Source organism: Crotalus tigris, unplaced genomic scaffold (assembly GCF_016545835.1).
Source record: "Crotalus tigris isolate CLP2741 ecotype Arizona unplaced genomic scaffold, ASM1654583v1 scf7180000017666.379230911805:20528666, whole genome shotgun sequence".
Lineage (NCBI taxonomy): Eukaryota > Metazoa > Chordata > Lepidosauria > Squamata > Viperidae > Crotalus > Crotalus tigris.
This window is the reverse complement of record NW_024096552.1, coordinates 11,840,769-11,864,943: the sequence shown is the minus strand read 5'-3', so window position 1 is coordinate 11,864,943 and position 24,175 is coordinate 11,840,769. Positions and strand designations below refer to the sequence as shown.

General features: G+C 36.6%; 1 protein-coding gene across 11 annotated transcripts in view; it reads right to left on the bottom strand.

Annotated features, from left to right (window-relative positions):
- Positions 1 to 24,175, bottom strand: part of GLI3 (GLI family zinc finger 3) — a 402,298-nt gene that overhangs the window by 238,749 nt on the left and 139,374 nt on the right. For all 11 annotated transcript variants that reach the window (XR_005555977.1, XM_039336712.1, XM_039336715.1 and 8 more), the window contains one exon: positions 6,706 to 6,948. Coding sequence is in view for 10 of the 11 variants with exons in the window: in XM_039336712.1 (XP_039192646.1) it covers positions 6,706 to 6,948 (243 nt within the window). In the remaining variant the exon portion in view is untranslated. The remainder of the gene's footprint in view (positions 1 to 6,705; positions 6,949 to 24,175) is intronic.

Here is a 24,175-nt window from a genome sequence, read left to right as displayed (position 1 = left end):
CTTTGGTTTGAATTATTCAATAATCAACTTGTTTATTTGCTTGACTATCCATGGTATCTTTAGAAATCATCTGACACCAAAATTCTGACTCATCAATTCCCTTTCTCTCTCACAATCTCAACATTCAACTTTCACTTCCATACAATATTAGAGGGGAAATCATGGTCTGCACAATTCTGATCTTCATAAAAATAGACATAGCATTTGAACTATTTTTTCCAAACCCTTCATTGCTGCTCTAACAAGTTTTAACATGTGGCATATATTTTTTATACTGTTAGATCCTTTACCTTTTGATAGTAAATAATCTCACTGAGACACATACTTATACTATTTTTTAAAGAAAGAGACACAAAAACAGTTGTAAAATTCTCTATGATTTTTGTCTAACATTTCTTCACTTTCTGTGAAGTGATGATCCATTGTGTCAGTCATAAATAAAGCAGTGATATGTAGTCTGTGGCATATTAATATGACATATTTCAGGTAATGTATCGGTTGAAAATGCTAACGCAAGATACCAAGTGATAGGAAACAGACCAATGTTTTCTACATACTGTCTTGCATAAATTGGTTCTTAATCTCTATTTTGACAAAATTACATTTTATTTATTGATTGCTATCTGTAATACTCTGTCATCTGCACCTCTATAACTATCTGGTTTGGCATAGAAACCAAACAAGACAGACATAGACTTCAACAGACAGTTGTATTGCATAAATAATAATTGCAAGCAGCCTGCTTTCCATTGTGAACCTGTACAATGCACAAGACAGAAAGAGGGTTGTGAATATATCTACAGACCCCTCACATACTCGACATATGTTTCAATTTCTTCCCTCAAGATGATGCTATAGTGCAGTGGTGGTGAACCTATGGCATGCGTACCAGAGGCAGCACTCTGAGCCCTCTCTGTGGGCACATGCGTCGTTGTCCCAATCCTAGGCCTTCAGTCCCATCCATCCGAGCAACCTGCATCAAAATATCCCTGGGCAGGTGGCTTTTTAAGCTGGGTTTTATAAACCTTTTCACTTTAGGCCAGGGGTCGGCAACCCATGGCACTGGAGCCGTATGTGGCTCTTTTATCCCTCTGCTATGGCTCCCTATCCTCAGCTGCTGTGTGCAATCCCAGAAACAAAAGAAATTTGTAGGACTAAAAAAAAAGTTCAATCAATTTCATCTTCTCACGGAAAAAAAAAGATCTTGCAAAGTTGGAATTGATTGATTGAACTTTTTATTTAGTTGCACAAACTTCTTTTATTTGTGGGACTGCACACGGTGGCGGAGGAAGTGATGGAAGACCGTGCCAGAGCTGGAAAGAAGGTGCTGCTTGGTTCCGATCAGGGGCAGGAAGGTGGGATTTCTGCCAAGAATCTTGTGCGGAGCAGGGGAAATGGGCCAGGTGGGGAAGCTGCGAATGCCGCTGCCATGAAGATTGGCAGATCCCCCCAAGCAGCCATGATCCCCCCTCCCTAGCTAGCCACCATTGCCTGACCTATTCCTTGCCTGGCCAGCCAGCTGGCACAAAGCCTCACTGCTCTTTTCCTCCTCCTCCTCCTCTCCACTCAAGCAGCCGCCAGCGGCTTGTGTGCCTTTGCTCCATCTGAGTTGAAGAAAGCAGAGGTGCAGCAGCAGGATTGCTCTCAAACAATAAGAGCCAGGTGCGCTGCTCACTCATGTGTGCTCGCCTTATTGAGAGCAATCCTGCTGCTGCACCTCCACTTTCTTCAACTCAGACGGAGCCGAGGAGCTGCTGGTGGCCTCTTGAATGGGGAGGATGAGCTTTGCTGCTACTGCTGGGCCCCACCTAGGCTACACCTGCCGCTGCCTCTGAAACTCCACCTTCACCACAGGGTAAAGCAGCATCGGAGTGGTCCGTGCTGGGGGGAAGCAGCAGTGGTGGTGGAGCACTCCGTGGGGGGGGAAGCATCAGCAGCAGTGGAGCGCCAACCCATGGCTGAATGGAATACGATGGCCTCCTTGAACTTACCATTTTGCCACATGTCAGAGCAAAGCCTTTCCCACTAACAATAACTAAGACAGGTGTTCCCGTTTTAAAGTAACCCCACAAAACCCCCACCCTTCCCCCCCAAAACACAAGCTGCACACCTCCTAAGCTGACACTTAATCAGAAGGTTGCCCAGACCCTACCCAGAGGTGAGCGGCCGAGTTTTGCCATACCCAGAGCTTCAGGAATGGATGAGAACTACCTTTTAAATGAAGGTGGGGGAGGGGAGGGGAAATTCTTTGGACCATAGCTTTTTTCATGCTAGTGTTCCCTCAGATTTTAATCCCATGAAGGTGTTTGGTTATTTTATTAAGCCATTGGTGGTAGCCTTCATAGTGCTGTTTAATAATTTTACGTGGTTGGCTCCCATCCCCTCACTCCCCCGTCACTTCTGCTGAGGTACATCTTGGTTCATGTTTATTCATGTTTATCCTGCCTTTATAAATAACTCAAGCCTAGTACTCTTTCCTCGACCTATTTTCCCCAGCGCAATGACAATCCTGTGAGATGAAGTTTGGTTGTGAGGGAGAGATTGACCTCAAGTTGTTCAGAGTGACTGAAAGTTCATGCCTAAAGCGGGACTAGAACTCACAATCTTCCTGTTTCTAACCTAGTGCTTAACCAACAATCCAAATTGCCTTTCATGTTGTCACCTTGTGGCTCTCTTGTTGAAATTCGAGCAATGGAAGTGTTTCTTTATTATTCCTCTGAACAGATCAGCTTAAAAGAGAAGAACTCTTGATTGTGAGACCATTTTAATCTTTCCAATTAGGATTATTACAATTATTTTGAGTTGGAAGTACTTACCACTTACCTTCTTCCATCCTTAGCAATACTGAAATGGCTAATAGTTTTGCTGTTTTTATTGTTCTCATAGTCAGATCCAGGAAGGTTTAAATGATCTCAATTATGTCTTTAGTGGTATCCTTCCCAAAGTAATGATGGGTATATCACACTTGTCTTTTTGACTGCACTGTAAAAGTTCAAATCTATATTTTTATGATATAAAGTCATGAAATCCTAATTTACTTTGGGAAATATTGCCCTCAAATTTACTACCCAAACATGCATATTTCTACACATGAGGATAAATAAAATGGATTCTGTGATTTAGCATCCATTGCACAAAAATGTATAATCCAATATATATCCACACAACAAAGCTTTATATTTTTCCCCCACAGGAACTTTAAAGTCCATAGAAGTCAGCTCTTTAGTCAAAGATGTATTCATAATGAATCACCATAGTACAAAAATGTTATTTTCTACTATACCAGCAGATAGTTACCAGAAAAGACACTGCTGGGGTACGGAGAACCAGTTATTCTCCCCCTGCTCAATAAAAGAGGAACACCCACTTACCCAGCATGTAATTAACCTGTGGAACTTCTTGCCACAAGATGTAGTGATGGCATCTAGCCTACATGGACAAATTTCTAGAGGAAAAGTCCATCACGGGTTACTACTTCCTTATTATAAATGTAGGCCACTGTGAGATACAGGAGCTGGGCTAGGTGGGCCATTGGCCTGATCCAGAGGGCTCTTATGTTCTTATGTTCCTATGTTCCAGCCACTCATACAGCCAGCCAGCACTCTACACTGCACAACACAGGCTGAGGGAAGCAGCACAGAAGGTGACATCAGTGAGGAAGAAGTTGGTGTGTGTGCTATGTGAGAGGACAGGACAAACATGGCACTCATTGTATTGGGATTGTCAGGGGAAATTTGTGTTGGCTGCTGTCCATAAGAACCAACCTGGGCTCTTGCTACTGGGAAAATGAGAGCTTGTATGGATGATGAAGGTCTGCACTCCTCCTGTGTATGGGAACTGTGTGCTACACATTCTATAACCTGCGTGAAACACTTGAGAAGATAGAAGGGATGACAAAGGACAACACAGTTAGTTCTGAAAATGAAATCGTTGAAGAGTGGAATTCTCTGTCAAATAATTTTAAGTCAATGAAAGCACTTGGGATTGCTTTCCTTATTTTATCATCTTATGCTTGTGAGCAGTTGTTTTCAGCTTTGAATTATATCAAATCTGACATCAGAAACAGACTAACATATGACCTGAGTGCTGCATATGTTGCTCTCAAACTTACAAAGTATGAGCCAAGGTTAGACAAATTATCAGCATGCATACAACAACAAAATCACATTAATTGTTCAAAAGCATGCCAAATGCAAACTTTTAACTTTCAATAAAAAGTTGTTTGTATCATTGAAAGTTCTGTTATTGTGTTTTTCTTTTAAGACAAAAAATGTTAATGTAAACCCTAACCCTAACATAAACTCTAACCCTAACTCTAAAACCTCAGTATTCAGGTTAAATTTATCAGGTTATGATAAATAAGTGAGTTTTGGATTGCAGTTTGGGCATTCAGTCTCTAAAAGGTTCACCATCACTGCTATGGGGCAATCAGACAACTAGACACAAAGACAGTTTTTCCCCCATGCTATCACTCTGAATTCACACAACATTGTCAGGGATATCAAACCACTAAGTAGGGCTGTATTACTTATTATCCTTCTCATCTGTCCTGTTACCTATTTCCTTAGATTCTTATGACTATAATTTGTTGCTGTATCTCATGATTTATATGGATTGCTTTAGTATCCTATGACTATCATTGAGTGCTGTATCTATTATTTATGACAATTGTATTTTATTATGATTATGATTAATACTTGTTGCTTGTATGTACACTGAGAGCTTATGCACCGAAGACAAATTCATTGTGTGTATCCAATCACACTTTGCCAATAAAGACTTCTATTCTATTCTATTCTATTCTATTCTATTCTATTCTATTCTATTCTATTCTATTCTATTCTATTCTACTCTACTCTATTTTTAAAAGAAGACATACTAATGTCAAAGGATAAAAGTTTTTTTTCCATATTTAAAGTAGGCTTTAAAATATATGTACTGTACATCTCATTTGCAGTTATAAAAATATATACTGTTGTGAAAAAATCACTGCAATGGTCATATTTTAACATTTGTAGTGCATTATATAATCCAAGAGACAATAATCTACAATATCTCTAACTGAAAACTACTACAAAAAAAATATTTAGACATCAACTGTTTTAGATGCAAGATCTAAAAAGACCTATAAGGCAGGAAATATTTGATAACAACACTTCACAAAAAATATTGAGAGCTGGAGGGAGGAGACATTCTACACTTGTTGCAACTTAATCTTAGTGAATTATTTATCACCTCTATACCCATCTAATTTCATAGTATTTATTCCTAAGTGAGAATAAATCAGATTCAGGCTATGAAACCATTTAGCTTTCATCTTAATACAAATACAGCAAACTGTGATTTTGATTATGACCTAGCAAAGTCACATTTATCCACAAATATTAACACATAGGATATTCTGATCATTTGCTTTTTAACAGTTTTTCAGAACAATAAAATTTTAAAGATAAGGATACTCAGTAAAGTTTAGTGGGGAAGCTACTAATGGGCACCTGTCTTCTCCAGTGTATTAAAAATCTAGTATACATTCAAATCTCAGTTACAATTTAATACAAACACAGAACTGAAATGTTTTCCATTAACTTCAGTGTAAACTAATGCTCTTCCTTATCCATATCATTTATCTTTTATTATCTGATTTTGTTTTTTAAAAAGACTGTTCAATAATTACTTTTGTGCAAGACACACTTTGTCAGTAGTCTGATAGGTAAACATTTTTCTTTATTACTAGCCTAACTGATGAAGGAATAAAAGCCATAATGAAAAAGAGGAATGCAGTAATTAGCTATCCTGAATAATAACTTTTTGCCTCAAAACTTTAACATTCTGAATGAATTTGGGAAGGAATATCAAAGGAGTAAAGATTAAGAATGACCCCCAGTCTACCCGCTTTTCATGGGACTTAGTTTATCATCTGTTATGAGAGCATGAAATGTTAAATGGAAAGTACAAATCACAGAAGGTGATAAATCTATTACCTAAAGATACAAGCTAAAACTTCAAGATGTAGAAACATATTTTTAATAGGCAAAGAGTGTGGAGACATTTAAAGCATTTTTTTCATCTGTTTGTAATTGGAAGTTAGTTGTATAACAATCACTAACATCTGTGCCCAGGGATCACTTAACTTTTTAAACTGTATATTATGCCTGATCAAGAATTCCAAAGTTGCAATTATAGTGTTCTGTCATTTTTACTACATTATAGTTGGGAACAAAGCCAATGTCTTGTCTGCACACTTCTATCACTATAAAAAAATAACATGTCAAAAAATTATTTTCAATTTTTGTGAGAGAAAAAGACATAACTTTTAATCCTTCCTACCATGTCCTACCCTCTGCATGCTATTAAGTCTAAGAAAGTTAGAATACATTTTTTTAAATTTCTTGTACAGTTTTTAGGATTGAGCCAGAGCAGCACAAAGATACAATGTAGCAAAAAATGATTCAATCCATTTTATTCAGAAGGCATTTTGGAATATGCATCTTTTGTTAACTATAAATTCTTTCTTCCTCTCTCCTTCTCTCCCTACCACCTTCAATTTCTCAAAACCAAATTACAAATTATATAATCAACTTTTATCTATGAACTTTCTTGCAGCAATGTTAAATGTAATGGAAAATGTAATGGAAAATAAGAGCTAGTAAAACTTTTCTCACATGTCTTTAAAAAATGAAGATATTGTAAGTTTTAAGTACTTACGATAAGAAGGGTCCATATAACCATTCCTGGGATCCATGGCAAAAACTGTCCCACGATAAGGTACTGAAGGCTCAGGAAGGTGTGATACAGATCCATGGATCTCTTTTTTGATTAAAGAAGCCCTTTCTTCACTAGATGTGGAAGGTTCTTCACTGATTTTACTGAGGCCTTGTCCACTTTGTGGCTGCATTGTAATTGCGTTTCTTCTCTCTCTGTGATAGGTTTGTCTAGGACTTTCATCCTCTAGGGAGCAAAAGAGAAATTGGGAGAGAAGCAAATGAAACTTTTAGCCCAACTATGGCATTCAATCAAAGTTTTCTTTACAAGTTTTCCCAGCCCTCTAGGATGATATATGCTGTCTTTAAAGAAGTAGGTACATGTATGGTTATGAAAGAAGTTTCCTAAACAAAACTTATGAGAAGAAGGGGCAAAGAAACTAAACCATTAAATGCAAATTGGATTTGTGCTGGACAGCATCTTCAACCCATTCCTTAATGAATTTACCAGAGAGGCCATTAATCATACAGAAATGCTGACTGGTTCCCCCACACCACATTTCTGGGACAAGAGGGCTTAGAAGTTTTGAAAAAAAAAACAATTTGTCACAAATCACAGGAGACCCCTGCTAGCAGAAACTATATCAAACTTAGCTACCCACTGTGCTTTATACTTCCCAGCATGGTCCTTCACATCCAAAAAGAGAGAGTGTTGGAAAGAGAAAGCTCCTTGCCATTAAGGAAAAATATACTTATTAAATAAAAAAATTGAAGTACTTCTAATAAACATGCATTGAACATATGAGACCATGAGGCAGAAAAGTCACAAGGTCAGAATTTTCTACTTGAAAAGTTATCTCAGTATGTACCTCAACACAGACCATAAAACATGGTTGGCAAGTGTATAGATCCAATCCAATCAATATTTTTTTCTATAAGTACAGTAGTCTATATTCTCAAATATCATATCCTTGTTAGTACATTCAAAAAAGAGAACGCACTTGACAAAGTTTACAAATTAGCACTAGAATTCACAGCAGAATGGTTCTGAAAAATCCAAGTAGAACTCAATTAGAAATTGGGGCATATTTTTTCCCAGCTAAGAGAAGCAAACTGCTTGCCATATTCTATTTCTCTTTCAGTGGCACCACATCTCATTGAGACACTTAAACAAAATTACTGTAATACAGGTGGCTTGTTTTCATTCTGACATTTAAAAATGCTAGTAACCTCTCTAAAATGCTTCTTAAATATCTGCAATGAAGATTTTGTCTTTAACGAAAGGCAATTTCCATATCATATAAATGAAAATACATTTGAAGCATTTTAGGTACTCATCTAAAATATAAATAAGCAAAATTATTTATAAACATAATCTATCAAATCTGGGGATTACAGTTGCCTACAGTCCCTAGATCAGTGAATATCCATAACCAACAGATGTTTACATAAGTTTCATATACTGTTACTACTATATAATGTGTGAAATTACCTATGTCCCATTTATTTATTGTAAATAAGGAAGATCAACCTATTAAATTCAAATATATAAATACGTCTACTTATTGTTTAATAGTTATAAAATACATTAAGAAAAAAATTAGGCACTATTAATGAAACAATGTAACAATTAGATGAGTAAAACATTATTGAAAGTTGGAGAGAATATAATTTGTGTCATAATTTGGAAAAAAAAAACTACCATAGGGATTTTTACTTTTTAAAAAGTTTTAATAGGTTTAAAACCATTTCAGATGTATGATATATTTGGAATACCTAATGTAAACTTTGAAACATTTGAAGCTTTGATGTTACATTAATTAATTAATTAATTAATTAATTAATTAATTAATTATAGTAGTAAAGTTGGAAGGGACCTTGGAGGTCATCTAGTCCAACCCCCTGCTTAGGCAGGAAACCCTATACCATTTCAGACAAATGGCTGTCCAGTCTCTTCTTGAAAAATTAAAATTAAAATAAGCATTTCTTCATTTGCCAAATGCCATTAATTTTCAAGATTAATTCTCTTGGATTGAAAAGCTGGTCCTGTAAAGTACAAATGAAGGCAAATAAATCCAAGACTTTTCTCTTTATTTGATATATCCAAGAACCTTTTGGTGAATAATAAAATTGCAATGAAATATCCAACATGCTTAGAAATAAAACAGACTACCATTAACTCTATTCTCTAATTTAACCACTTTTTCATAATGTATCCTTGCAGCTTTCCCCAAATTTTCACAAGCAAGATCTATTTTCCTTTGGAGGTGGAGAAAAACAGGGAGAATTTTATAATATTCGGAAAGTTTCAGATAATCAAGCAAAATTAGGTTAAAATGCTGTGCTAAGTGATCTTGTGTTTAACTTATAAATGCTAGAAAGGTTATGGAGTCATGTTTAACCCCTATTCAATTTACCCCATAATATAATATTCAGGTAAACCATTACTTTGTACTGATCATCCTACCGAAACAACTAACATTTACTAAGAACTGTAGGCGTGAAGTTCATTTCAAAATAAACTGCATGAGATGGTTGATTTTATTTATTATAGATACATTAAAATTTTCAAAGGTTTCACCTTCTTTTCTTCCTGTGACTGGATCTCAACTACTTAACCAAAAGATTTTATACAGAAGTGCTATACAACTTGAAGCTTCTACAGTCTAATGGGGTAAAGGGGAAGGGAACAGAGTATTTGATGATTCCAAAAACATGAAGAAACTCAAATCTCTCTTTCTTTCATAGAAATGGAAAACTGCTGGCCAAAATAATCATTTTTCCTGCCCTTTTGTGGTTTTTTTGTATTAATTAAGATGGGTTAATCTTTAGTAAGAGTTCATTTTATGTCCTGCACTGCAAGAACTTCTTTTCAAAGGGGCAGATGAAAACTTTGACAGTGCACGCACTCCAGAATACAAATAGCCAAGTGGTTTGAAATAGCACTCTCTACACTGAAAGGAAAACTTTTGGGTTAATAATTCTACCAGCTCTTATAACTGCAGTAAAACCACTTCAGTGAGCCAAACAGTGAAAGCTGCCTAATCTTGTTCTGTTTCAGCTGAATTGTTCAATAAAATTTAAGAGTCTCTGCAGACAAGCTGTGCCAGGCCAAATTATTGACAGAAACACACAGTCCACCATGGCAACAAGTGGAGGTCTATAGCAAAAATGTAAGCAAACAAGCTCCTTCTCCAACAGCATCTGCTAATTGAATCTTAAAGCCAGAATTGTTACAGCTTGTCTATGTTTAAAGTGCTGCATCTTCTGCCACCAACAGAAAGTGTCTGTTTTGCTACCCTCTACCAAAGGGAGAAAAAATAGTAAACCAAATGCCAACTGAATGCCACATTAGTTTCAGTCATAACTGTTTCATACATTTCTTCAATTTTATTGTAGCACCAGAAACAGAATGCATTTCCAACATTCCATGTGTTCATTCTATTTGCAAGGACTAAACTGAAGAACATTCAATCATTTAAAACTTTCTAATTCCAAATAGCACAAAACATATATTGGAAAGGGACACTTTTTCCTCCAATACAAATGGCTTGAAACAAGAATATACTGAGCATGTGCAAAGTGTTTTCTACAAACCTAATCTCTGAATCTAGGGCAAGTCTTCCATATCAGAACTGTAGATTCCAGATATATTGGAGCATTAACATTTCTCATTTTTCAAGCTATGCTTTTTATGACAAAATATACCAGGACACAGTCTTTCCAATATATGTCTTGATTGTATGCAATGATATAAACAGAACCAAAGATAGAATTTATTTAGCTATATTTATCGCCAAAAGTCTTTTCCCATCAAAACATATGATTATAAATATTCATGTTGATCAGATCACTTTTAAATATAGAAAAACACATGCATACAAATAATGGGTATGTTCACATGTTAAACTTAATTCAGTGAACTTTTCTCCTTTTTTCAGTGGCTATAACAATACAAAAGACAAATGAAATACAGTTTTTTTTAACTTAAAAAGGATCTTCATATGTTTAGTTGAAAGAGAAAAGTATTAAATTTTAAATTGCATTTGTCTTTATTGTTATTATGTTGCAAGCAATTAAGGAGAATCTATTAGTTGTGATTCTTGTAGGACACCAAAAATATTAAAGTTAGGCAAGGTACTTACAACTCAATTGAAAGTCTCTTTCTTTGCTTTCTGGAAGCTCTTCTCTTCACTGAAATTTTCTAGCTAGTGCTTTCGTAGCTCTCTCACTTTCTGCCTCTAGTTCCCCCCCCCCTCTCTCTCCCTCCCTCCCTCTCTCCCTCCTTCTCTCACAGAGGGTGTGCTTCTCCCATCAGAGGAATTAAAATTGGTTGGTGCCATGCTAAATTTAACAAGCTCATTGGTATTCTTCTGGTGTGCTTGGTAGTGAACTCTCCCTATTCAAGCAGCTCTCTCAAGCCAAAGGGTCAGGCAGCTAATCACTAAATCAAACTAATGTCACCCTATCACAATCGGCTAAGAGAAGGAGGGTTTATTATTTCAGTTTATGCTAAATAAACGGTTATACTAATGGTGTTCAAGCAAGGTCAACAGCATCTTCAATTATAACACAAACTTAACACAAGTTGTTCTAAACCAAAGTGCTCTGTATTGACATAAGCATGAGCTATGCTCTGCAGATTGCCACCGACAGGCTTGTATCGGAATGAATATTGTACATTTCTCCTTCGTTGTCATCTTCTTTTTAAGCAAAGGGTAATCTTTTCTTTGCCAGAATTGGTGACTTGCTAGAGACTGCTCATTCACCTCTCCCCAACCAGCAAGCTGCTCAGCTCAATTCACCTCACACAAAGGCTGAAGACTAGACCTCAATGGACCGAGTGAAACATGTTCAAAACTAGGCTCTCTATTGTGACTGAAATTCTTAACATCTTTTCAAAAAGCGGAGAATGCCTTGAGGCTAAAGGAAGAAACAGGCTAATTGTGAATTGGGAATACTGAGCAAATTTCAGAGCCCCTTCCTCCTAGCTTTTGAGGTTGAAAGCAAGCTCTATCCTTTCATGTTTCAAAGTCCTTTTTCCTCCCACAGTGTCACAGAAGGATTTGAAAAGAAGGTAATTGTGCTCACAGTCTCCCTGATCAGAGCTTACGTCCTATTTCTGGTATTCTGGAATACTTCTTGCAATAATGGTGCATGTAGCCCAATCCCTTAACCAGGCTGCACTCAGCAATTGCTCATTAAATGAACAATTGCTGGTATAAAATGCCTTTTATGTTCAAGGTCTGGATATCAGATAAGTATTCTAGTACTTAAAATTTCATTTACTAAGGAAACTTGCCATCATTAAATTACCAAAATGGAACCAGACACTAGTACTCTTCCCATAGAGTAGCACTTATGGCAGATACATCCAACTCTTCTTTCCACTTAAAAAAGTACAATGCAATGGAAAAATGCTCAATACAATAGATTACTAAGAAGGAAGAGATCCCCTATGTGTAAAAAGATGTCTACATTTTGGAAACCCTGGGCTTCACATCTGAATAATATAACCTTCTATGTGCTATTTCATTTATACTATTCATGTAAATCTCCTATATCAAAATATACCAACTAACCTTATTAAAATTTATAATTGTCTTAATATTAAATATTAAAAATTAGGCATAAAAGCCAGCTGGGTGTCTCTGGGCCTGTCTGTCTGTCTGTCTGTCTGTCTCTCTCTCTCTCTCTCTCTCTCCTCCCCCCCGCAAGTCATCTCATAGTGTTGTTGTGGTATAGAAAATAGGAGGAAAGAACATTGTATGTGTGTGTTTCCCATCTTGATATATTTATAAAAATAATGAGGAGGGAAATTTACACATCTATTTAGAAACTCTGTAAAATAGTCGTAAGATTTATGGAAACTAGTGGCTTGTATTCTAACTACGAATGCCTAGGATCTGACCATTCAATTAAATTCACTTTAAGAAAGAAAGTTTCTATGAAACTTATTGTTCTAACGGCATGAAGGATTATCTTTGGGGAAACAGTTATTCTTAAAGTAACCATTTTCTGAATACAGACACGGAAAATCTTTCTCAAACTAGACTCCCAGCCCATTATAAGCATATAAATCAAAATTATCTAAGTAGACTAGCTAGCACATACTTGATGGAAGTCAGAGCCCCAGAGAAGGAAATATTAAAAGGGCAGGAAAATATATTTTTCCTCAAAAGCATTTTTAAAAGCAGAAGCCAACTCTGCCCCCAAATCTCTCTATCCCAAACAGGAGCCAGCCTTATACAAATGCAAATGTAAAACCATCAGAAAGTTGGAGCCAGAAAACTCAAGAAGACAAAGAGACTTAAAATCTGCATACCTCACCCAAACTCTAAGAGTCATTAGCCCAGCCCCAGGGAAGCAGGATATGACTTTTGGGACATAATAGGATTAAACCACAGATACCAAGGCCTAGAAAAGCACTCAGACTTAGTTCAAAGTTCATGCCACAGGAACAGGAAACTATTACAAACAAAAGGCTAGAGAGGGTATAAAAACCTACTACCCATGTGCTCAGCCCTTCTTTCCTCTGGTCTGTCCTGTAAGAACCATCTTTCTGCCTCTTCAATAAACTGTAACCTTCTTCCCAAAGCAGTTGCCATGTTGTTTATTTGTCCTCGGCTTGGATGAACCAGGATGAAGACTTTAATCCATCACACTGAACTTTCTTCATATGTGATACTTGAACATTGTACTAATATTCTGTACTTTATTGCTTGTCTTTATATTACATGACTTCACAATATTAGAATATATATATGGACATATATTCTTTTTTGTAATGAATTTTTGACATCAGTAATTTCTCATATTTCCTTTGTTGTTGAAATGTGTACTGCATCATACAATTCCTTCACAATCTTTTATTTTTTCACCTTGATAAGTTGTTGCAGTATTTTGCTTCTCTTTCTATAACACAAAATGTCTATGCTTATAAAAAAGAAAAATGAAAAGAAAGGAATAAGAAATACTCAGGAAATGGACCGGATGTTCCTGACTGTTGCACAAAGAATTAGATAATAAGAATATTTTCACATTAAATTTAACAGTTTAACATGTTTTTCCAAAGTAATGACAATCTGAATCAAATGAAGTGAATGGAAAATGTCCATTACTGTCAGAACAGAAACTAGTATCAAATAGGCAGAAAAACTCTCCTAAGCTAAAATACTTCAGATAGAATAGAATAGAATTCTTCATTGGCCAAGGGTGGTTGGACACACAAGGAATTTGTCTCCAGTGCATAAGCTCTCAACAGGTGAAAAATCATGATCATAATCAACATAAAAATACATTCATCATAAATCATAAGATACAACACTTAGTGATACTCATGGTATACTAAATAAGCAAACAATATAAATCATACTAGGATACTAAATAAAACAATATAAAACAATTTATATTGTTTTATTTAGTATCCTAGTATGATTTATATTGTTTGCTTATTTAGCAACAAAGTTATAGTCATAAGAAGATAATGAGATAGGTAATAGGAAAGATGAGACTAATAATAGTAATACATCCTTATTAGGTAGTTTGACAGTGTTGTAGGAATTAGTTGTTTAGCAGAGTGATGGCATTGTGGAAAAAAACTGCCCTTGGGTCTAGTTGTTCTGACATGCAATGCCTTATAGCATCGACTTGAGGGAAGATGTTGAAACAGTTTATGTCCAGGATGTGAGGGGTCTGTAGATATTTTCTGGCTCATGCATTGTACAGGAAGGCAGGCTGGTACAACTGTTTTTTTCTGCAGTTCTAATTATCCATGTCTGTGTCTGTGTCTGTCTTGTTTGGTTGCAGTGCCAAACCAGACAGTTATAGCGGTGCAAATTCCTTTGTAGAACTGTATCAGCAGCTCCTTGGGCAGTTTGAGCATTCTGAGTTGGCACAGGAAGAACATTTTTTGTTGTGCTTTTTTGATGACATTTTTGATGTCAGGTGTCCATTTTAAATCTTGACATATTACAGAACCTAGAAACTTGAAGGTCTCTACTGTTGATTACTGTGTTGTCAGTATTTTAAGAGGGGGTAGAATACAAAGGTTTCTCCTAAAATCTACTATCATTTCTACGGTTTGAGTGTGTTCAGTTCAAGATTGTTCCGGCCACATTACTAGGCTAGTTATTCAAACTCCTGTCTGTATGCAGATTTGTCATTGTCTCAAACGAGACCAATCTCTGTTGTATCATCTGCAAAATTCAGTAATTTAACAGAGGGACCCTTTGAGATGCAGTCGTTGGTATATAGAGAGAAGAGAAGTGGAGAAAACACACAGCCATGGGGGGGCTATGCTAATTGTACAGCTATCTGATGTGATTTTTGTCTAGCTTCAGCTGCTGTTTCCTGTCTGCTAGAAATATATGATTCATTAGAAATATATCATTCATAATTCTTAAAGAGTCTCCTGTACAAAACACATTGACACATTGCATGTCTATTTGCATTTCACAAAAGTATATAACAGAAAATAAGGACTCATCATTTCTATTCTCAAATATTTTTTTTCTTTTTTTCGTTTTTACCTTGGGTGGTTATCTTTAGGAGTATTAATATAATTATAACTCTATCTCCAAGTTCTTTTTTGTGTGTATGATTCTCTTCTCTGTGTTAACTTAGTCTCTCTGCCTGTTTCTATAGGAAATACACTGTTTCCATTATGGAAGGCAAATTACCAGGCCATTTAAACAAGGTAAAAAAGGAATAGGTATAAGAATATAGGTAGTCTTCAACTTATGATCATATTGAGGCTACTGGTAGCTAAATGAATTTTAACCTTTTTTGCAACAGTGAATGTGGTGGTCATAAAGTGAACGCAGATGTAATGCAGTCATTAAGCGAAACCATTATTGCTAAGGGCATTTTTTTTTATCAGAAACCAGAAATGCCAATTTCTATTAAAAAAAAAGTCATAAATTATCAGGATGTAGGTGTGGACAGAACAGCTGTTACAACTTCAAATCTGGGTCTTAAGTAGCCTGGGGGAGTCTATTGTAACTTTGAACTGTTGCTAAGTGACCAGTCATAAGTAGTAGATTACCTATATGTATATGGCAATGTGCATTTGATCATGTGCAAATGTCAGGTAGAAAAGGGCAGTTAAAAGTTTGTTAAGACATGTGGAAATACACTATTTTGTTCCCTTGCAATGCAGCAATATATAGGCCACATTTGCCATTACTTGCTCCCATACCAAAATACCTTACATCCCATGTTTCTCTATTGAACGGACATCCTTTTAACTAGAAGTTAAACAATATATAGTTTACAATCTATGTTTGTGTCTCTAAAGGATACCAAATCCGTGTTCAGTTCTTGAACTGGCAAACCACTTAAGAGAATTTAATATATTGGAAATCAGCACCACTTCTGCCTCTCTTAGGGCTTTTCTCAGTTTTTTATGTATGCAAATGCACACAGGAAGATAAATATGGTGGGGATAATCAGCAGCAGGTTCAGGATATTCATCCAAAGTATTTCTATACTATATCCATGGATGGATGGATGGATGGATGGATGGATGGATGGATGGGGGGGAGGGAGGGAGGGAGAGAGAGAGAGAGAGAGAGAAGGGGGGCAGACAGACAGACAGATAATAGAAGAGAAACTATCTATCCAAATGCATAGATTAAAATGAGTAGTAGTTTTAAAAAAATAGAAAACTTAATGTGGATAGGTTATTAGTTTTAAATTTTCATTTTTAAAGCATTTGGTAGGCTGAAGTTTTAGAATAATTGCAGAAATAAGAAAATATAGAAAAATGACCATCAACACTCAGTAGGAAAAATATAAGGTAGCCACTTTAGTCTTCCCCAAATATTTGCTTGGTTCTACATTAATAGGATGTCAGCAAATATTCAAAAAATATGATTCACAGAATTGCAAGTACTGAAATATTTAATTTTATCTATGCTGTGCATTCTAATTTAGCATAAATCACCTAAAGCATAATAGAGCCTAAAAAAACAGATGCACATTTATCAACCTGCCCTCCAAAAGCAACTCCCGAGCCATTATTTATAATTTTTGAGGTGGCAGAATAAAAATTAATAACCTGAAAAGTTATATTTATCTGTTTAATTAATTTAATTCTATTTAATGCCAATTATTTAGTTCTGGCCATGCTCTTTTTTTAGATTATGGCTGCCAGCATATCGTTTAAAGTTCAAAAGTAGCTCTTTATCTGAAAAAGGTTACACTTTTCTGTTTTAAAACAGAAACAATGTTCCTCAACAATGCAAAAAGAATCCCAAAACAGAACAACTGTACAACAAATGCCCATTTTATAGATTTCCATAACAATATGAAAGACAGCATAATATTAATAAATTCCACTTTAATATAATAATGAAATAACAAAAAAATAAGAATAGAACTTATATTCCTGGTTCCTTTTATTTTCTAATAGCTGTAGATTTCCAGAAATATTTTTGAAATGATTTCAAAATGATTTAATAGTACAAATTATATTCTAAAGAAAGCATAGGTATTTTGATTAATTTTTAATTGCATCCAAACTACTATTTGTCTTCCAAAAACTCTTAAAGCTAGATATCCATAGTCACTGGAGACAAAGACATCAAAACATACTTTTCTATCATTTAATTCAAATAGTTTAAAAATATTCTTTCCTACAAAACAACAAGGGAACTATAACCCTAAGAACAGAAATTGGTTAAAATGTTCATCTATTAGCCAGTCACTAAACCAATAGTTATCGCTTTACTGACTGACTGACTAATTAAGTTAAATAAAAGGAGCTACCATAAATTCCCAGGAGAATTAAAAATGATGTTTCTCATCCAAATAGATCCTGTGTACATTCCTATGTGTGAGTTATCGGCTCACTTTTCAGTTTTAAAAATGCATGGCAGATTTTTCAGGTATGTTATTGTTCTGCAACACCCACAGGATACATCACAGATGTCACCTTTCAAAAGTGATTGCATGATACTATGTAATTCAATACTCAAAAACAGAAATATATGCCAAATATAGGGGTATTCATAAATTTGTGTCATTAACAACATTTCTGAAAATCCAGTTCTACTTTTTGTGAATCTTCCTTACCTATTTATTTTGAATTTGTATGCTCAAATGCTATCTAAAGTTGAGTATTTCCATATACAAATTAGTAAGTCTGATGAAGAATGAAAGCAAAATCAGAAATTTAAAATATTCTCATTTACTTTGACGTATGTAAAATATTAGACTTGTTCTTCATTCAACAGCCATACACAAGTAATGGCAAACATATTTACTAACTTTGATTGTATCTAATATGTCATATAACAGCATATCTTAGCAAATGTGTCTTTCTAAAAGCATTTGTAGTAAGACAACTATAAAAGCAGATAGAGGTTTCCCCACTAAATGGGGACTCTTGGTAATTTCTTTTTTTCAAAACTCAATCTTTGTTGTAGTATGCAAGGAGAAGCAAAGTCTTAGGAGTAGTAAAGGACGATAAGCAAACTCCAAAGGAACAAATGGAAAAAAAGCAAATTATTATGACTTGATACATTTCCAATATACCACAACTACAGAGGTACATAAGGCTAAGGGAGGGAAGAGGAAAATATTACACTTTTTCAGCAATTTCAAACGTATAAAAATAATCTTTAAACATTACCATATGCTAGGTCCATCAGAAGCATTTTTCTGTAAATATATTATACAGTAAGTTTATATAGAAAGCATGTCCAGGATCTTGACAGACTTGAACATTGGGTGCTATCTAACAAAATTAAATTCAATGGTGTAAAAAGCAAGGTTCTACATTTAGGCAAGAAAGACCAAATGCACAGGTATAGTATAGGTTTTACTTTGCTCAATAGTAGTAACTGTGAGAGGGCTCTTGGAGTCCTAGTGAACAATCATTTAAATATGAGCCAGCAGTGTGCTGCAGCTGCCCAAAAAGCCAACACAGTGGTAGGTTGCATTAACAGAGGGATAGAATCAAGATCACATGAAGTGTTAATACTACTTTATAATGCCTCGATAAGGCCACACTTGGAATACTGCATCCAGTTTTGGTCACCATGATGTAAAAAAGATGTTGAGACTCTAGAAAGAGTACAGAGAAGAGCAACAAAGATGATTAAAGGACTGGAGGCTAAAACATATAAGGAACGGCTGTTGGAATTGGGCATGTCTAGTTTAATGAAGAAACAGACAAGGGGGGGCATGATAGCAGTGTTCCAATATCTCAGGGGTTGCCACAAAGAAGAGGGAGTCAAGCTATTCTCCAAAGCGCCTGAAGGCAGGACAAAAAGCAATGGATGGAAACTAATCAAGGAGAGAAGCAACCTAGAACTAAGGAGAAACTTCCTGACAGTTAGAATAATTAACCAGTGGAACAACCTGCCTCCAGAAGCGGTGAATGCTCCAACACTGAAAGTTTTTAAAAAGAGACTGGATGGCCATTTGTCCGAAATGGTATAGGGTTTTCCTGCCTGAGCAGGGGGTTGGACTAGATGACCTCCAAGGTCCCTTCCAACTTTATTATTATAATATGTACATGAATTATTTTGGTATTGTGGGCTTAATCCAGAAAAGCCACTCATAGCCATTAAATGCCCCTCACATTTGTCTGAGAGTAGAAGACTAATTTAAAGAAAAGATTTTGTACATATGTAAAAAATTAGGTAGATCCAAGGTAAATTATGTTTGGTAAATTACAATATGGAGTTAGTACTGGCTGTGGTCCTCAGTGCATATTTCAAAAAATGCAGAAGCCAGGAATCTGCTTCTGAGAAGGATATACCTAAGTATAAAAGGACCTAACCTGGTCTAAATGTTCTCTATTCAGACTCCATCAGCCATGTACCTCATCAGCCTGTTTCTAAAGACAAATATTTTGGACATGGTCTTATTAATATTCAGGGAGTTAATTTCACAGGAGGATCTAAATCTACATGGCAATCTTCTCATCCTATATTGATATGAGACATCAATACTATATCATCTGTATAGAACAGGATGTTCAAATGTTTATTTTTAATTTTAGTCACATTGTGGATCCTTATAATTACCATATAAGTTTAAATGCTGAACCTTAATTAGATAGAGAAGTCTTTTCGGGCCCATGGATTTCTTCCATAATACAGTTTTGTTTATTGAATCAAAAGTTGTGCTGAGGTGTATATAGGTGCCCTTTAATTGTGTATTTTTCTGTAAGGTGATATAAAACGAAATGATTATTCATTGTAGAGTGGGCTAAGCCTAAAACCAGATTGTTCTTCAGCTAAAAAATATTTTTATGTTTTATAAATCTTTGAACTTACACAAAAGTTCTTCAGCTAAAAAATATTTTTATGTTTTATTAAGGTGACCAACCGTCCTCCTTTTGGGAGGACAGTCCTCCTTTTTTGAGTTCTGTCCTCCCTCAAAAAGTGTCCTCCTAAATGTCCTCCTTTTCCATATACCATCCTCCTTTTGTGAGTTCTGTCCTCCCTCGAAAATGTCCTCCTAAATGTCCTCTTTTTCTATATTTGAAGACTAATCTGCAGGGCTTTTTTCCCCCCATAGAACGCTCAGAAGGCATTCCGGGACCTTTTTTTGATGTTTTTTTTCAACTTTTGCCTGAGCTGTGCTACTCCTCCATTGGCTTTTGAAAGCCAATAGGAATTGCTGCTGAGTGAGCCAAACTTTGCAAGTGCAAGTTGCAGGAACTTTGCACCCCTCACTGTTACCCAACTATACCAACTCCTACTTAGTTCTGCAGATAGCTGGAGGAGACTGGAGTGGTAAGTTTCTCTTGATCTTCCCTGTTCGGTTCTACACAGGGATGCACAGGGTAGGCGGTGGTGCTGGGGAGCAGCTGGGGGATGGCTGCAGGGCCGGAGCCAGCACGGCTGGTGCTTTACGAGCTGCGGGGCTGGCTCTATGGGGATGCGCAGGGTGGGCAGTGGTACTGGGGGGCGGCTGGGGGGCAGCTGCAGGGCCAGAGCTGGGGCAGCTGGTGCTTTGCCTTTGTGAGCCATGGGGCCGGCTCTACGGGGATGTGCAGGGTGGGCAGTGGGGGCAGCTGGGGGGGTGGCTGCAGGGCCGGAGCCGGCGCGGCTGGTGCTTTGCCTTTGCGAGCCGTGGAGCCGGCTCTACAGGGATGTGCAGGTTGGGCAGTGGTGCTGGGGGGCGGCTGCAAGGCCAGAGCTGGCTCAGCTGGTGCTTTGCAAACCGCGGGGCCGGCTCTCCATGGCAGGGCAGCGGTGCTGGCGGGGCGGCTATGGGCGGGGGCATGGCGGGCAATTGACCTTCCATGGGCTGCGCCAGCTGGTGGTCTACGCAGTGCTGACTTGCGCTGCCACCACCTCACCCTGCGCACCTACATGGCCGTCCTGGAGCACCTGGCTCACAACACCTGCCTCCGCTGCCCACCCCCGCGCAATCCAGCCGTGTAGATTTTTGGACAAGTGAGAAATCGAGATTGAATGTTGATACTCTAGCTGCAGCACTTGCCGTAAAATTCAATATGAAGGATATTTCTTGTTCAGATATTTCCAATATATTGTTAGAAGATGATACATTGACAAAAAATATTCATTCAGTGGAAAAGTACTCATTTAAATAATTAATAGGCATGTAAGCATAATTACAATATAAAATGTTATTGTTACAAATGTTTTTATTATGCATTTATCATATTATAGTATATTCTGTATTATTGTTGCAATAAACACAATGTTTCTTTTATTTACGATATTTTTTTCTTCAATTTATTCGTGTCCTCCTTTTTGTTGTAAAAAAGTTGGTCACCTTAGTTTTATAAATCTTTGAACTTACACAAAAGTTATTTGGCATATAATGCTTTAATGTCAACCAGACTGATCTATCTATAATCAGATGGATCACTTTTATTTATTGCTTTATCTACTTATTTGTATCTCACCTTTATTATTTTTATAAATAACTCAAGTCAGTGAACATAGCTAATATTCCTTTCACCTCCTATCTTCCCCACAACAGCAATCCTGGAGGCGGATTGATCTGAACCTTATTTATAAATGAAATTCACAACAGAGTTCTCAGGCTGCCAGAATGTGGCACAAATTATTTTTATAGGAATAAATAGACCTGCTGAAAAGAGTTCCAGCAACCAACATGGCATCTGAGTCAGTTCAGGAGGTACAAGATCTTCACCAGGAGCATTATTGAGGTTCTGAATATAAATAATCCTATCTAGCTCCCAATTAGATACCAAAGGTTAAGTGAATAGTGGCTGCAAGCTGGACATAATTTGTTATAGAGATCTTTCTGTCTACTACAGCTGCAGCCAGTAAATACATGATCATAGTTTCTTGCAGATAGAGAGACATGTAGGATATCAGAGGAGTACTTACATTCCCTCAATGTTCAAGCAACCAAATGTAGAAAATAACTTATTCATATTTTTTGCTTTAAATCTAGGATTGAGTAAAAGAAATAATACAAAGTCATTGCATGTAATACATTTCTCATACTCTAGTCCAGGGCTTTTCAACATTTTCACCCATTGTACCACTTTTAGGCAACATCCAAGTACCACCAGTCACCTAGCAAAGTGTCAAAAACTTGATGACCAAAAAAGAAAAAGGAAAAAAGTGATAAAGTACAGGTAGTTCTCGACTTACAACAGTTTGCTTAGTGACTGTTCAAAGTTACAATGGCACTGAAAAAAGTGCCCCCCAAGTTTCGGCAGAGCAAGACACCTGCCTGCCCGCCCGGCCACACTCTTCCTCCTGTCCGAGGTTTTCATTGTTGTGAGCATTTCTGTTGAGGATTGGCAGTGGGGGCGGGGTGGGGGTTGTTTGGTTTTTATCCTCCCCATCTGCTGGGTGGTTGCAGCAGGTTTTGATCGCTTCACATGACTATGGGACACTGTGACCATAATAAATATGAATCAATTGCCAAGCATCTGAATGTAAATCACAAGACCCTGAAGTTGTTGCAACATTCCAGCTGATCGGCGCTTCTTCTGGGCTCAGCAGAAGTGCCAGGATCAGTGCTCCTTTCCAGCTGATTGGTGCTTCTTCAGGGCTCAGCAGAAGCACCAGGATCAGCACGGAACTCCAGCTGAAGCCTGGCGCTGATCTTGGAGCTTCCGCTGAGCCCTGACAGCCCTGCAACTCCAGCCATCTCTTGCTCAGGTTTATTGCGGTGCTGCCACTGGTTCAGCTCATTCCCCTCCCCACTACCACTTTTCTAGGATGGTCACGTACCACTTGCCAGGTACCAATGTACCATTGGTGGTACCCGTACCACTGGTTGAAAAGCCTTGCTCTAGTCTGAGCTCAAACCACAGTGGTATGGTTGTTTACTGGATAGTTTGTTCCATGCAACCCACAACCATGGGAACATGAAAATTAACTTACTCATATAATTTCTAGCTCAACTTACTAAGAATGCAATTATGTCATTAAAATAAATGCTGCAAAAGCTGCAAGGAATTCTATCATCTTTGACAACACCTACTGAATCTCTAAAGTCAAGCTTAAGTTACAGAAACATACTCTAAAAGAATATTATGTCCCTTAGAATTGGAGGAACAATCACTTTTTAATGAACTATTTGCACTTAGCAGAAGAATACAAAACAGAGGAAGTAAAGCTAAGGAAAGTGGAATCAGCCAATCACTATTTATTTCTTAATATTTCAGGCTTCTAAGACCTCATTTCTGTAGATAAATTGATGAATGAGTTATACGATAATCCATCTTTGACCAATTGTCAGACTTGTTCTCCCATAGCTTAACTATTGATACAGCTATTTGTTTACTGATATGGAATCTAACCATTTTAAACAATCTGAATTACAAGATTCTTGATTAGCATCTGGAGAACAGATTTGGACATCTGGTTTCATACACCAGCATGGAAAGCACAAGAGAAAGGTCAGGCAATAGGGAGATTACATAAAATGATCAAGAAAAAATTAGGATGGAAGAAGTAGGGCTGCAATAAAGAATTAAAGAATGGAATTTGTAGATGTTCAAATATTTGTGTTTCCTAGGTAATGCTGTCTTAATCATATCAAACTGTCATTTCAAATAAGAAAGTGGTGTTGGGTTCTAATCCATCTTCTCATTATTTGCAGGTGCCCAATATGGATTTTTGCAGATTTTTTTAAAAAAAGGAAAATTAAAAGGGACTAATGTAGAGTCAAGTGAAAAAGAAACTCATAGAGGTTGAGGAGTATTTCTGGATTATTTTGAATCATATTGTTCTTTCATTAATTATATATATTTTTGGTTAATCTATCAATGTTTCATTATATTATGAGTCATCAAATATTACATGCAGTTCACATCTGGAGATGAATGGATCCACATACTTGTAATTAGGTATAAAACATTTAATCACCTAGGAAAAAGTATTATTGAAGAAGTTGAATTATACTTTTAAATTTTAATCTGAATATACAGTATTTTCATGAATGACTTTTAATGTTTAGTTGGATGAATACTATGGCAGTATCATTCAGTAATGCAGTAG